Source organism: Aspergillus tubingensis (genome assembly GCF_013340325.1).
Source record: "Aspergillus tubingensis WU-2223L DNA, scaffold_1, whole genome shotgun sequence".
Lineage (NCBI taxonomy): Eukaryota > Fungi > Ascomycota > Eurotiomycetes > Eurotiales > Aspergillaceae > Aspergillus > Aspergillus tubingensis.
The window spans coordinates 269618-282137 of NW_023336275.1; the positions used below are offsets into that span (position 1 = coordinate 269618).

At 52.8% G+C, this 12520-nt stretch overlaps 4 protein-coding genes across 4 annotated transcripts; 3 read left to right on the plus strand and 1 right to left on the minus strand.

Moving 5' to 3' along the window:
- Positions 1-964: 964 nt before the first annotated feature.
- On the plus strand, positions 965-2674 carry AtWU_00092 (metacaspase-1A; the record flags this gene model as incomplete). Its single annotated transcript, XM_035495208.1, has 6 exons — positions 965-1071; positions 1199-1361; positions 1434-1482; positions 1541-1927; positions 1979-2587; positions 2649-2674. 6 exons carry the CDS (start codon positions 965-967, stop codon positions 2672-2674), a joined length of 1341 nt encoding a protein of 446 aa, XP_035351101.1.
- Positions 2675-3137: 463 nt separating this feature from the next.
- On the minus strand, positions 3138-4429 carry AtWU_00093 (ribosome biogenesis TSR3 family protein; the record flags this gene model as incomplete). Its single annotated transcript, XM_035495209.1, has 3 exons — positions 3138-3895; positions 3959-4095; positions 4176-4429. The coding sequence occupies 3 exons, from the start codon at positions 4427-4429 to the stop codon at positions 3138-3140; spliced, it is 1149 nt and encodes a 382-aa protein (XP_035351102.1).
- Positions 4430-4832: 403 nt separating this feature from the next.
- Positions 4833-7302, plus strand: AtWU_00094 (VHS domain protein; the record flags this gene model as incomplete). Its single annotated transcript, XM_035495210.1, has 8 exons — positions 4833-4899; positions 5003-5090; positions 5171-5246; positions 5339-5632; positions 5693-5965; positions 6026-6413; positions 6470-7014; positions 7102-7302. 8 exons carry the CDS (start codon positions 4833-4835, stop codon positions 7300-7302), a joined length of 1932 nt encoding a protein of 643 aa, XP_035351103.1.
- A 2998-nt stretch (positions 7303-10300) lies between these two features.
- Positions 10301-11630, plus strand: AtWU_00095 (uncharacterized protein; the record flags this gene model as incomplete). The annotated part of the gene is made up of 2 exons (XM_035495211.1): positions 10301-10368; positions 10427-11630. The coding sequence occupies 2 exons, from the start codon at positions 10301-10303 to the stop codon at positions 11628-11630; spliced, it is 1272 nt and encodes a 423-aa protein (XP_035351104.1).
- Positions 11631-12520: the final 890 nt, after the last annotated feature.

The following is a 12520-nucleotide window of genomic DNA, read 5'->3' on the forward strand; positions in this document are numbered from 1 at the left end:
GAGAGGTACCACTAGTACAATAAAGCAAATTTCGAATCTCCCATAACTATAAAGGGGAAAATTTGAGTTGTTTATAATCAGTGCCTGAGGTGTCTGTTTACTACCTACGTATGGGAACTATTCATTCTTCGGTGTAGCTGGTTCTTGTACAGTCACGTGGCAGCAAGCAGGAAACACGCAGGGATTGTGCATGATGGAAGATCTACTATTTGTAGAGAATGAACGATTGGGAATTTTCTGGATGAGTGTTCTGGGCCCAAGGGGGTGGATAGGCAAGTCCGTGCTATTTAAGGTGTGGATCGGGGGGAGGACATGGGGAATGCAGGAATTGGCTGGCTGTCTGAAATTGGGCATGTTCGTTTATTTGCTTATGGCGGAAGCAGAAGCACAGCAGAGACAGACACCAGAGAAAGAGAGAGTCCAAAAAGGGATTCGGGGAGACCGAGGCATGCTTTGTTTTTCTGCGCCGGAGGGACCGAGTGGAAAAAGGAAGGAAGGATGGACGTGCGTCGTGCAGGGAGACCATTAACATATTAATTTAATTAGTCGTGCCTTTCCTCGAGGAGTAAGAATCGCCCATCAATTTTTTACTTTTAGTTTTAGTTTCCCAGTGATTTGGGTCTTTATTAGTATCTATTTACTACTACTTCTTCTGTATTGATTCTGCCCCTTCTTTCTCCCCGGTCCGGAACCCAATCGGCGCGATCCGCTCCACTGGCTTATGCTGCAAATCTGCCATCGGTTCTCCATCTGACTGAACTGACTGACGCCTGCGCCTTTTCTTGTTCCTCCTTCATCCTTCCCTCTTCCACCTTTCCCCCCCAATCCCTCCCGTTCACTCACCTCTTATTTGTCTGCTTCCTGCCGGCTTGCATTCTCATCCTCACATCAACCTTTTTTCTGGTTTCACCTGATCGCTTTCCCTTCCCCCACTCCCCCCCCTCCTCCTCTTTCTTGTCAGACCATGTCCTACTATCCACCTTACTCGGGCCCGCCCGGGTACCCTCCGCAGCAATATTCCTATCCTCCGCAGCAGCAGAGCTATGGCTCCCCGCCCCAATATCAGCAGCCGTGAGATCTCCTTGCTTGCTCCCCTCGTGAGATTTTGTTCTCCATAAACTCTCAGTCTCTCTTTAATATTTTCATCACAAATACGAAATCGCTACTTCGAGACGTCGCGCTGACGTAGCTTTGGCAGACAGATGAATCCTCACCACTCACACCACCACTCGTCCTACGGGGGCGGTGGTTACCCCGGCCAGGCTTATCGCCAACAGCAGCCTCCCAGCAACCCTTACCCCTACAGCCAGCCCTCTCCTCAGCAGTACCAAGGATCGCAACCCCCTCAAAACGGATACAATGTATGTCTTGCATGATGCGTCGCTGTTCTGCATGTTGGTGGGTATGGGTGGAAGCTGACGTCGCTTCTCTAGGGTGGCTACCCTTCTGCCAGCCAAGGCCCGATGTATGGGGGCCGGCCAGGTATGTCGCCGCTGCGATGTTTTGTGCAAGCTTCTATCCCAACTGACGCCTCTTTTAGGTATCGCCGATGTCTACCATAACTCCTACAACCAAGGCAACCACAGCGCCCCTCCGCCGCCGCCCAGCGAACCCGTCAGCTTCGGCCAAGGCGCGCCGCAGGGTTACAACTTCCAGTACTCGCGCTGCACGGGCAAGAGAAAGGCGTTGCTGATCGGTATCAACTACTTCAACCAGAAGGGCCAGCTGCGCGGATGTATCAACGATGTCAAGAACATGTCCACCTACCTAAACCAGAACTTCGGTTACGCTCGCGAAGACATGGTCCTCCTGACGGATGATCAACAAAACCCCATGAGTCAACCCACCAAGGCTAATATTCTTCGGGCTATGCACTGGCTCGTCAAGGATGCCCAGCCGAACGATTCGCTCTTCTTCCACTATTCTGGTATGCCGTCCTCATAATCCCGATTTGCTGGACTGGGGCTGACAGTAGCAGGACACGGTGGACAGACGCCTGACCTCGACGGTGACGAAGACGACGGATACGACGAAGTTATCTACCCGGTCGATTTCCGGGCTGCCGGCCACATTGTCGACGATGAGATGCACCGGATCATGGTCAAACCGCTGCAGCCGGGTGTCCGACTGACGGCTATCTTCGATTCCTGTCACTCGGGTTCCGCACTCGACTTGCCCTACATCTACTCGACCCAGGGTATCCTCAAGGAACCCAACTTGGCCAAGGAGGCGGGCCAGGGCCTGCTGGGTGTGGTTTCGGCTTACGCGCGTGGCGACATGAGCGGCATGATGTCGACGGCCGTTGGGTTCTTCAAGAAGGCGACCAAGGGCGATGAGGCGTACGAGCGCACCATCCAGACCAAGACCAGTCCAGCCGACGTTATCATGTGGTCCGGCAGCAAGGACGACCAGACCAGTCAGGACGCCCAGATCGCCGGCCAGGCTACCGGCGCCATGTCCTGGGCCTTTATCAGCGCGCTTCGCAAGAACCCGCAGCAGAGTTACGTCCAGCTGCTGAACAGCATCCGAGACGAGTTGTCCACCAAGTATACGCAGAAGCCGCAGCTGAGCTGCAGCCATCCCTTGGGTAAGCAGTCGCCTGTCGCTTCGTGATTAGGAAGATGGAATTTTCTGACGGAATCATTTAGACGTGAATGTGCTCTATGTTATGTAAATAGTTGCTTTGTAATTTGCGGGGTGCTTGCGGGGGGTAGTCATTTCTCTTCATTCGGAATAGGGCAAAAGGGTTTCAGTCAATCTATTGTTTACTTTTCTTACTTCCCCTTCCCCCTTTCTCGCTAAGCATGAGATGGTTATGATCGCCTTGATATGTCTGAGATGCCTCGTTATGCTTTGCATGCATTATATGTGACTGGGACGGGGACAGCAATGAACGGGACGGGGTTGGTTTTCGCTGTTTATATTGAAAAAGAAAGACTGATAAATCAACGTCAATCGATCAACAAATAACGACTCAATCCATCCATAATAGTAAATCCCATCACGGTATCATTCATTACATTCATGCCTATTTATTTATATGTACCCATGAGATGCATGCTCATATCATAACTTTTGTAACGTCCAAACCCATCCAGTCCCATCCGAACACGATCAAGAATAAAGAAAGGATTTCCCTACCACCTCTTCGGCGCATCCACCACCGTCCTCGAAAACGACGCACTAAACGTCTCCTTCTCCTTCTTCTTCTGCGCCGCAATAATCCCCGTTCGATCCGTCACCGGCGTCGCATTGATAATACTATCAAACGCCTCATCCTCACTCCCCTCCGCGGACCCAGACTCAGCATCCGAATCCTCCAACGGCCTCGACTTCGCCCCTTCCTCCTCCGGTCTCGCAATCTTCTCCGGCTGCGGCTTATCCGAAGCCGAGGGATTCTGGAACGACTTGGAATTTAGAATTTTGGCTCGAATAGCAGCCATTTGTTCCTCTTCTTCCGAGTCGTCTGATATCGCAAAGGGGTCTTTATCTTCTTCTTCCTCTTCTTCCTCCTCCTCTCCCTCTTCTCCCTCGTCCTTATCAGACCCCGAACCCTGCTCCTCGGAATCCGACTCGGCCCTCCGATTCGTATTCCCCACCGTCCAAATATCGTCTGCGCCGCCTGCGGCCCGACTCTCCTCATATTCCCGCTCGATCTTGGCGAGCCATTCCTCCTCGGCGCGCTTGATTTCGTCTTCGTCGGCGCAGGCGGCGTACCGCTTGAGTAGCTTTCCGTTGATTTCTAGGAAGGCTTCGCCGTAGCGGAAGGGTTTGAGGACTTGGCGGGCCCAGTCTTCGTGGCCGCAGATGCAGAAACAGGCCGCCAGGGCTTCGACGCAGTTTAGGCGCCAGGGTTTGCCGTAGTTGACTGTGTTGGCGGCGATGAGGTAGGGTACTATTTTTCATTCGGTGTTAGTGTTGTTGGTGGTGTGGGTATTGGTTGTAAGTTGGGGCATACAGAGTCGTTCGCATTTTCCTCCGATTCGCGACCAGGGCACTTCCTTCACTCGCACCCAGGAACATTCTACTACTGCGGCACCGAATTGTTCGAGGAGATCTTTGTCGGCCGGGGAGATAATCTTCTTTGCGTTGGGACTGGAGGGATGTGATGTGAGTATTAGCGATTGGGGGTTCTCTGCGAGTCTTTTGTGTAGAGGGTATGGGTGACAACGTACGAGACAATTACACCCGGGAATCGCTGGCCGATCTGCAGCTCGCGCATCAGACCAAAGTTCATCAATCTCTTTCCTGAGCAGCGCTTGGGATCACAGTGACCCAGATCCCAGCAGGCGGCTTTGAAGGGAGGTCTGGAGGGGCGGTCGGCATCATCGGCGTCAGGGTCGGCGGGATCGCGGCGGGGAGGACGGGGACCCTTGGAGGAGAATTTCTTGCCTCCTCGAGCGAAGTTGTCTTTTTTATGGCGGACCATGGTGGATATGTGTTGTTGTTGTTATTGTTGTTTTGAGTGACAGTGGAGGTGATTGAAGAACTGCGGAAAATTATTGAAGAGGGGAAAGTTGAAAGATGACGGCGGGCGCCACACGTGGAGTGGGAAAACGAACTAAAGCCAGCCAGCCAGCGGGAGTCAGTGAGTCGGGCAAGTAAACCAAGTCGGTTGGTTCCATTTCGAGCTACTAACTTAACTCATCCCCTCTCTATCTCTCTCGCTCACTCACTCTGTTGTCTCCGGTCCTTTCCCCTCACTCTCCGCCCTGAGTCCCAGTCCTGTTCGACTGACTCCCTTTTATTTCAATTGTGCTATTTATTTTCTCTCTCCCCTTTCTCCATCTTACACAGAATCCGCCGTCACCCTGGAGGCCGCTTCAGCACGCATGGCAGCGAGGGACCGTTTCGGTGCCTACGCTGAGCCGGGCTTAACACCGCTGCAACGGGCTGTTCGTACGTCACCCCTGTTCTTTTTGTCCCTCCCCAAAAGCAACACACACACCAATACAGAATTGTTCTGATTTTTTGGTTGGCTAAATATTTACGACTCTTACAGGAAATGCCTGCGACTTGTCGCACTACGAACCCAACCTCGCCCTGAACCTTGAAGTGGCCGATCTGATCAACTCCAAGAAGGGCAATGCGTGAGTTGCTACTTACTACTGTGTCGCGTCCACCGACCCGCGCCGTTAAAACTAATCCACTCAACCCTCCACCCTTCTAGACCTCGCGAAGCTGCCTTCGAAATCGTCCATCTAATCAACTCGCGGAATCAGAATGTGGCGTTACTAGCATTGGCGGTAGGCTTTTGTCCAGATATATTGAATAGAGCTTAGATGTGCCTGAATGCGGGGCTAACATTCCACCCCTGCGACTCTTGTCACCCGTTTAGCTTCTCGACATCTGCGTCAAAAATTGCGGTTACCCATTTCACCTCCAGATTAGCACCAAAGAGTTTCTGAATGAGCTGGTTCGTCGATTCCCCGAGCGCCCGCAGCTGCGGCCGACTCGGGTGCAACATCGCATCCTCGAGTCCATTGAGGAGTGGAGACAGACGATCTGCCAGACGTCGCGGTACAAGGAGGATCTAGGCCATATTCGTGATATGCATCGGCTATTACTCTACAAGGGTTATGTGTTTCCGGAAATTCGCCATGAGGATGCGGCCGTCTTGAACCCGAGTGATGTACGTGATCCCGCCCCCACTGGTTCTAGGGAGTGTTGCTGACTAGTGGTATCCGAATAGAATCTGCGGTCCGCGGAGGAGATGGAAGAGGAGGAGAAAGAGGCCCAGTCGGCTAAATTGCAGGAGCTGATTCGTAGGGGTACGCCTGCGGATCTGCAGGAGGCTAATCGTCTGATGAAGGTCATGGCCGGGTACGACAACAGACACAAGACTGATTACCGGGCTAAGGCGGCGGAAGAGGTCGCCAAGGTGCAGCAGAAGGCGAAGATCTTGGAGGAAATGCTACAGAGTCACCAGCCCGGTGACCCGGTCGCGGAGGGTGATGTGTTTGAGGTAAGCTTGGGGGTGCGCGCTAGGTCTCGTTTGATTGTCAACTGACTGTCGGGTTGCTAGGAACTGGCCGGGGCGCTGCAGAGTGCCCATCCCAAGATCCAGAAGATGTGTGAGGAGGAGTCGGATGATCCGGAGGCGGTTCACAAGTTGCTCGAGATCAATGACAGCATACACCGGACCATTGAGCGGTACAAGCTCGTCAAGAAGGGCGACTGGGAAGCCGCCACACGGATCCCCAAGGGCACACTGGGCACGACAACAGGTGTATCGAAGAACGCGAACAACCAGCTGTCGCTTATCGACTTCGACCCGGAACCTCCTGCCAGTGCCAGTACCAACGGCAACGGTGCGCCGGCCGCGACCGGGGCCAGTTCATTGGAGAACGACTTGCTGGGACTGTCAATAGATGAACCCGCTCCGGCTGTGGGTGGTATTTCGTTAGGACCATGTAGGAGACATCTGCTGCTGACATGAATGAGTTGACATGGCTAATGCTCGTGCTAGCGATCACGACCACTGCTACACCGCCAGTGCCGCAGGCTCCTGCTGGATTCAAGCCGAACTACGACATCCTGTCCTCGCTGGGCAGCTCTTCTCAACCGCCATCTCAGTCAGCCACTCCGGTGCCAAGTGCACGACCCCAGAGCATCGTCGCGACGCCCACTCCCCCACCGGCTGTCGACCCATTCGCTTCGCTGGTATCCGCTAGTCCCCGGCATGCCAGTCCCCTCCCGTCTGGAGGATCTGCAGCCGGCCATGCAGCCGCTGGGGGGTCCCTGCTCGATCTGGCAGGAAGCGGACCGACGCAACCGGTTGGCAGCAGCGGCAAGGCGGCGGAGGAGGACGAATGGAACTTTGCATCGTCGCTGCCGGAGAGCAACACACTACCGAGCACCAACCGAGTGTCGGTATTGAATTCGGCGCTCCGAATTGAATTTGTGGCGCGACGACACCCCCAGCAGTCGCAGCAGATCCATGTGGTGGCCCTGTTTTCGAACGGCACGAGCCAGCCACTGAACGAACTACACTTCCAGGTGGCTGTGGAGAAGGTGAGTCGTAAAGTTCTGCCCGCTTCCCTTCGGACAGGGCATGGAAACCAACGGACAGAAGAGGAAGAAGCTAAACAACTCCCACAGGCGTACACGTTGCAACTCCGCCCGCAGTCCGGGCGGGACATTGGACCGCTGCAGAACAACGGGGTGCAGCAGGAGATGCTCATCTCCGGGGTAGCGGGGGGCAAGGGCAACTCGATCAAGATGCGGTACCGAGTGTCATACCGGGTGGGCAGTGAGCACAAAGAGGAGCAGGGGATGGTGCCGTCGTTGGGTATAGCCTGATTTGATAACTTTCCATTACTTACACTTTTTGTCGAACAGGATTTAGTCTCCCTTCTTTGATCCCCTCTTCCCCCCCACACCTCCTCTTTTTTTTCTCTTCTCCACCGTGTTTGATGAGAGGGGAAGAGGGGATTGTTTGAAAGTGTGATTGATAGCTTTTCTTCTCTTGCTAGCTAGCCCTGCATAGTTGCCTGCCGTTGTGTGTGGATGATTTAGTGTTTTCTTTTTTTCCCCCTTTATGCCGTGTATACCAACTCAAGCAAGTTTGACAGCCCGCCCCCAACCTACACCAACTCCTCCTCAGATAGGTAGTAAGTAGTAAGTAGTAGCATAGCTAGTTAGTAGCTTCCTATGCCCAAATGAATTTAACCAACTAAACTAAACCAAGTAATGCACAAAACAAAAGACAAAAGACAAAAGACAAATCAATTGTCCCTGTATTGTCACACCCAATCCAATCAATAATCCATCCATTATCACCATCCATCCATCCATCAATCTACATTGTATGCATTGCATGCACACATCCAAGCAACACACCCATGTTTCCCTCCCCCTCGCCCGACCGGACTCACGGACCAAACGCCCCCCATCCCCCCCGTCTAGAACCAGCCTACCTTCCCACCACCACATGTGCTGGCCCTCTAAACTAAGTAACTTAACCTAGGTACTGAGTTTTCTTCCTTCCTTCCCACCACCCTGGGTCAATGTAAATTCTTCCCCCCTAGCTGCAGCCACACAACGACGAAAGCCAAGCCTACCCAAGGGACAGGGATTGGACGAAGGAGGAACATGGCACTGGCAACAAACATCATATCCCGCGAGTCAGTCCACAAGTTCCCCGGGGTTGTCCGGGGTTGTGGTACCATGTTCTGTGTAGGTACGTATGGTACGTATGTGGGGTTGCGCCTCTTCCATCTCTCTCTGTATGTCTCTCTTGTGGCGAAAATAGGGGGGCGAGGGGCGAGAGGCGAGGGACAGGGGACGGGGGACGGGGGCTAGCTATACTGTATGTATGGGATGGATGGATGGCGGCAGAAGCCGATGCGGAAACTAGGACTAGAACGGAAGAGGTAGAGGGAGGGGGTAAAGGATAGAGCCCGAAGGATTGGGACTTGGTCTTGAGAGAGGCTAGATGTGAAGAGGTCTAGGTATACAAGGCCGAAGGATGGGCTCTTGACCGTGTGTGTGTGCTGGAATGGGAAAGTAGACGAGCATGCTCGGGGGCGTACCTTAGCGTCCGAGGTTGTTGGTCTAAGTACCTGGGTAAGGGGGTAAGGGGATTTACGAGATGGGCAGCTGGAAGGAGAGGGAGGGGGGATTGTACCTGGGGTTTGGGTAGGTGGCGTGGCGGTGGCTACGGGGGTTTTAGTTTGGGTGGTGGTTGTTATCCAGACTAGATTCCGTGGGTTGAGAAGTGGTCTGTACGTCCTGTATGGAGGGATGGGGAGGGTGTACTTAGGGGAGGCGATTAGATTGTGAAGGTATTTACTTTTCAGGTCAAAGTAAGTTGGTTGGTATGGGTGATAATGTCTATGTTTGTTGTTTAAGCGAGGTGTCCTAGGATCTTGGCGATGGTCTTGTTATTCTACTCTATACTGGAATGCTGTTTGTTGTCTGTGGAGTGAGATAGGTTGATCCACACAGACAAGGTAGAGGAATTCCCAGATTAGGTATGCGTTAGGATGATTGAAAAATAGATCCACATCCTTGTCTACTGTTGATCTCGCTGTTAATCGGTCTAACAATAATGTCCGTGTGTACGGGGAAAGATAGTAGAGAGATTGTGGCTTGGACTGAAGATCTGGCAGGTGGAGGCAGATGGGAAGATCAGCGGTGGAGAGAAGCAAGATTGAAATGGCTAGTGGTGGTAGTGGTGGTGGTGAAAGTTACGAGGCCGAACAAATCCCCGATGTTCCTACAGTAGCGCGTACGCTCGGATTACGGGCGAAAACCCGCGCATCTGTCACTCTACCCGATACGGTAATGATAACCAGTTGTGGCCAATCACACAGTAAGATCGGACCTGGCCGATCTCTGCACTAGTTTAGGCTGTCCGGCTCGTACTACTTAGTACTAGTGTATCTAGTAAGATTCTCGTACGGTATAGGAGTTACTGGGAAGTATCTTCTCGCTGGAAATGATACTGACAAGATACCTGCTAGCGACTTCATGTCTGGCATTGGCAAGATCGATCGTGTTTCCCCATCACGAGGATCATCCTGGGCAACGATGTCTCCGCTTCGTGTGTAGCTTCCCCCCCTCTCGATCTGCTATCTCCTCTCGAAGTACCTCTTCTCCTCTCCTCTTCTCCCCATCTCATCTGCTTTTTTCCTCGTCTGCTTATCTTTATTCGCTTTTCTTTTCGTCGACTAATATTGTCTGCTACTTCCTTCCTCACTTCCTCTGGTTTCTCTGGAAAATGGTTCCGGTTCGCTTCTAGTCTTCCCCTGCTAGTCACCCACTTCAGACTTCCGCTCTTCCATGGGATCCAGTCTCCTCCCATGTCTGAGTCCCGGCTCTGCAAGAACCTTGCACTGTCGCTCGTTCCATGGTTCCATCAGAGCCTGACTTTTGGTCGGCCCTTGTTTCGGCGACCCAGACTTGCCCCAGCACTGGATGTCTCGTCTAGACTCGGCCCTTGGCTGGCTGAGCTGTTGTGACCTGACAGCTAAACTTCGCTGCTTGAACCACTCCCGGTGTCAACTTTACTGACGCTCTGCTCACTGTTGGATGCCCCTCCTTGGCTGCCGTTATTCCAACAGCTGCCATTTTATTTAACTTCAACCCCCCGTCTTTTTCTGTCCCTTCCCTTCTATTATTGTTTTCTTGTGTACAAGGCGTGGTGAAACATCTCTCACCTTCCTCAACATACTACTGCCGATCTTGCAGTCATCTGCTCCGTCTCACTGCTTACGCACGCCGCGCCACACATCACACCATACTGCCTTAAGTGCCACACTGCTTTACCCGTCACTGTCCGCTACAATCACTCACGATGGGCTCTCCCGCCATCGATGTGGATGTTTGTCCCAATCCCCGCACAAAGGAGGAGAACCAGGAACGGTAGGCTATCTATTTGGCCACTATTTCTCTGCCTGCAAGCCCGCTGACGAGAAAACAGTGCCTTCATAGCCGCCTCCCGTCGTAAAGACCGCAGCTTAGATGCTCGCGTGGAATCGGCCAACCGGGCCTCCAGCCTGCACAAGCAGCGGACCGGCAAGGCTCTCCTCATCAGTCGGGAAATTGTTGAACGAGAGGCCATGTACGAAGAGGTCGATGACCGCTACCAAGAGAAAATCAACCGCATGCTGCATGCTCAGTCGATGCAGCTGCAAACCGAGTTCAACCGCAATCTCATGGCGGCTTTTGCGAACCGTCCTAGTGCTCTGCACCAGCGTCGGGCCAGCTCCCAACTCAACCCGCGGGCGTCTCTCAACGGCATCCGCAAGATGAGTCTGGACTTGTCTGGGCTTCGTGCCTCTGTCTCCGACGGTATGAGCACCGGACCAATGACTAGCCCGTTGGCACCACACCAGGGTAGCTATGTGCTTTCCCCCACATACGACGGAAATTCCCAGTCGCCGTCGTATCCCAGCGTCTTCCCCGCGTCGTCGGGCCAACTACCATCCTACCTCACCCAGACCGCGGGCGGACCCACCTGGCCGGCGCAGCTGAACGGGCCGCAGCCCATGCGATCGCCTTGGACAGGAGGGTTCGTGTCGCCGGTGCAGCAGGTCCCGGCCACTACGATGGGCGAAATGGGCGCCATGCCGGTTCGTCAGTTCCGGGACCGCATGGGTTCGGCGCCGGTCATTCCCGTTCACGCGATGCCTTCCCCCTTGCTTGCAACTCCCGCGGCGTCTAGCAACAGCAGTGCTACGGTGCCTCCCACAACAACAACGTCGTCCTCGTCCTCAACTGTGTCGGCCGGTCCTCGACCGGCCCACCCGATGTACCAGCACACTCGAGTCCGGTCAGAGCCTGGCCAAGCTCTGCGGACGCAAAGCTTAGCCAACCTGTCTCAGCTCAACTCTCCACCAGGCATGCCGATGGATTCCACAGAGCCAGTGCCGACACCAGACTTGTGTCCGACACCCAGCACACCACAGTCCCCCACATCGACGGGGCAGGACCCGGGTCTTTGGGGGCTAGACCTGAACAAGGACGAGGGGGTGATGGGATATGCACAGGAGCACCATATGGATCCTGACTATGAAGATTTCAGCCGGTTCGCATTTGGGCTTGGCAGTGGTCCCCAGCTGCCGGAATCGGAAACGGCGTTTGATGAATTTTTTACCATGGAGGATTTTCCCGTCAGTGCATGAGTACCCTATACGTTGAGTGATTACTTTGCTCTAAACTATGTTTTAGTATTGATTTATTTTTCTTCTTTTCTTTTGTCTGTTTATTATTGTTACTACTACTACTACTACTACTTCCTTTGAGTGGGGACTTGCTGGCTTGGTTGGTGTCGTGTGTACGAGGGGAGACAATACCCGGGAGAGCGGCGTTGACCAGGTGATCCATAGCGAATGCTATACCTTTGCTTAACTTGACATTTTTCATGGGTTGGTAGAAATTCAGCCATCTTCGTAACTTCACTCTCCTCCAAACCCCAACAAACAAACTTCAGGGCCAGTAAAGTGGATCCCCACCGTCCTGAGCTATCTAGCTAGACCGGGTGAAGCTCTTCAAGCTCCAGGGAACCTGGTGGGTGGAGAATTTGGAGATGAGGTTACATTTCCGCAAACAGCGAACACGAATGCATCGATTTTCCTCAACATAGTCCAGGACCCGTTCGACCACCTGGAACTTATAATTATAAATTAGTGGAAATGAAAGAAAATTTTCATCAGATCAAAAAAATCCCGCGGCCATTTATATTTTCTCAGCGGGATGATGTGCATCATAATGGCTTAATAGTTATAATACGAGTTACACAAAGAAAAAAAAAACCTCCTAAGAACTTAGATGAAGAAATGGTTTATGAGGACATAGGGTGATCATAGTGTAGTAGTGTATTTAGTAGCTTTTTTGTTGGGTTATCTGATGCGGGTAGTAGTAATATGGATAATAACTTGAATAACATGAGGAATTTAGATAAATTAGATTGGTGAGTATCAGCTAAGTTTGAATGTAGTGAGTGAGTGACATGGGAGCTACGTCCGTAGTTACTACAGAGCCAGTCAGTCTATAGTAATAAACATTGATAAAA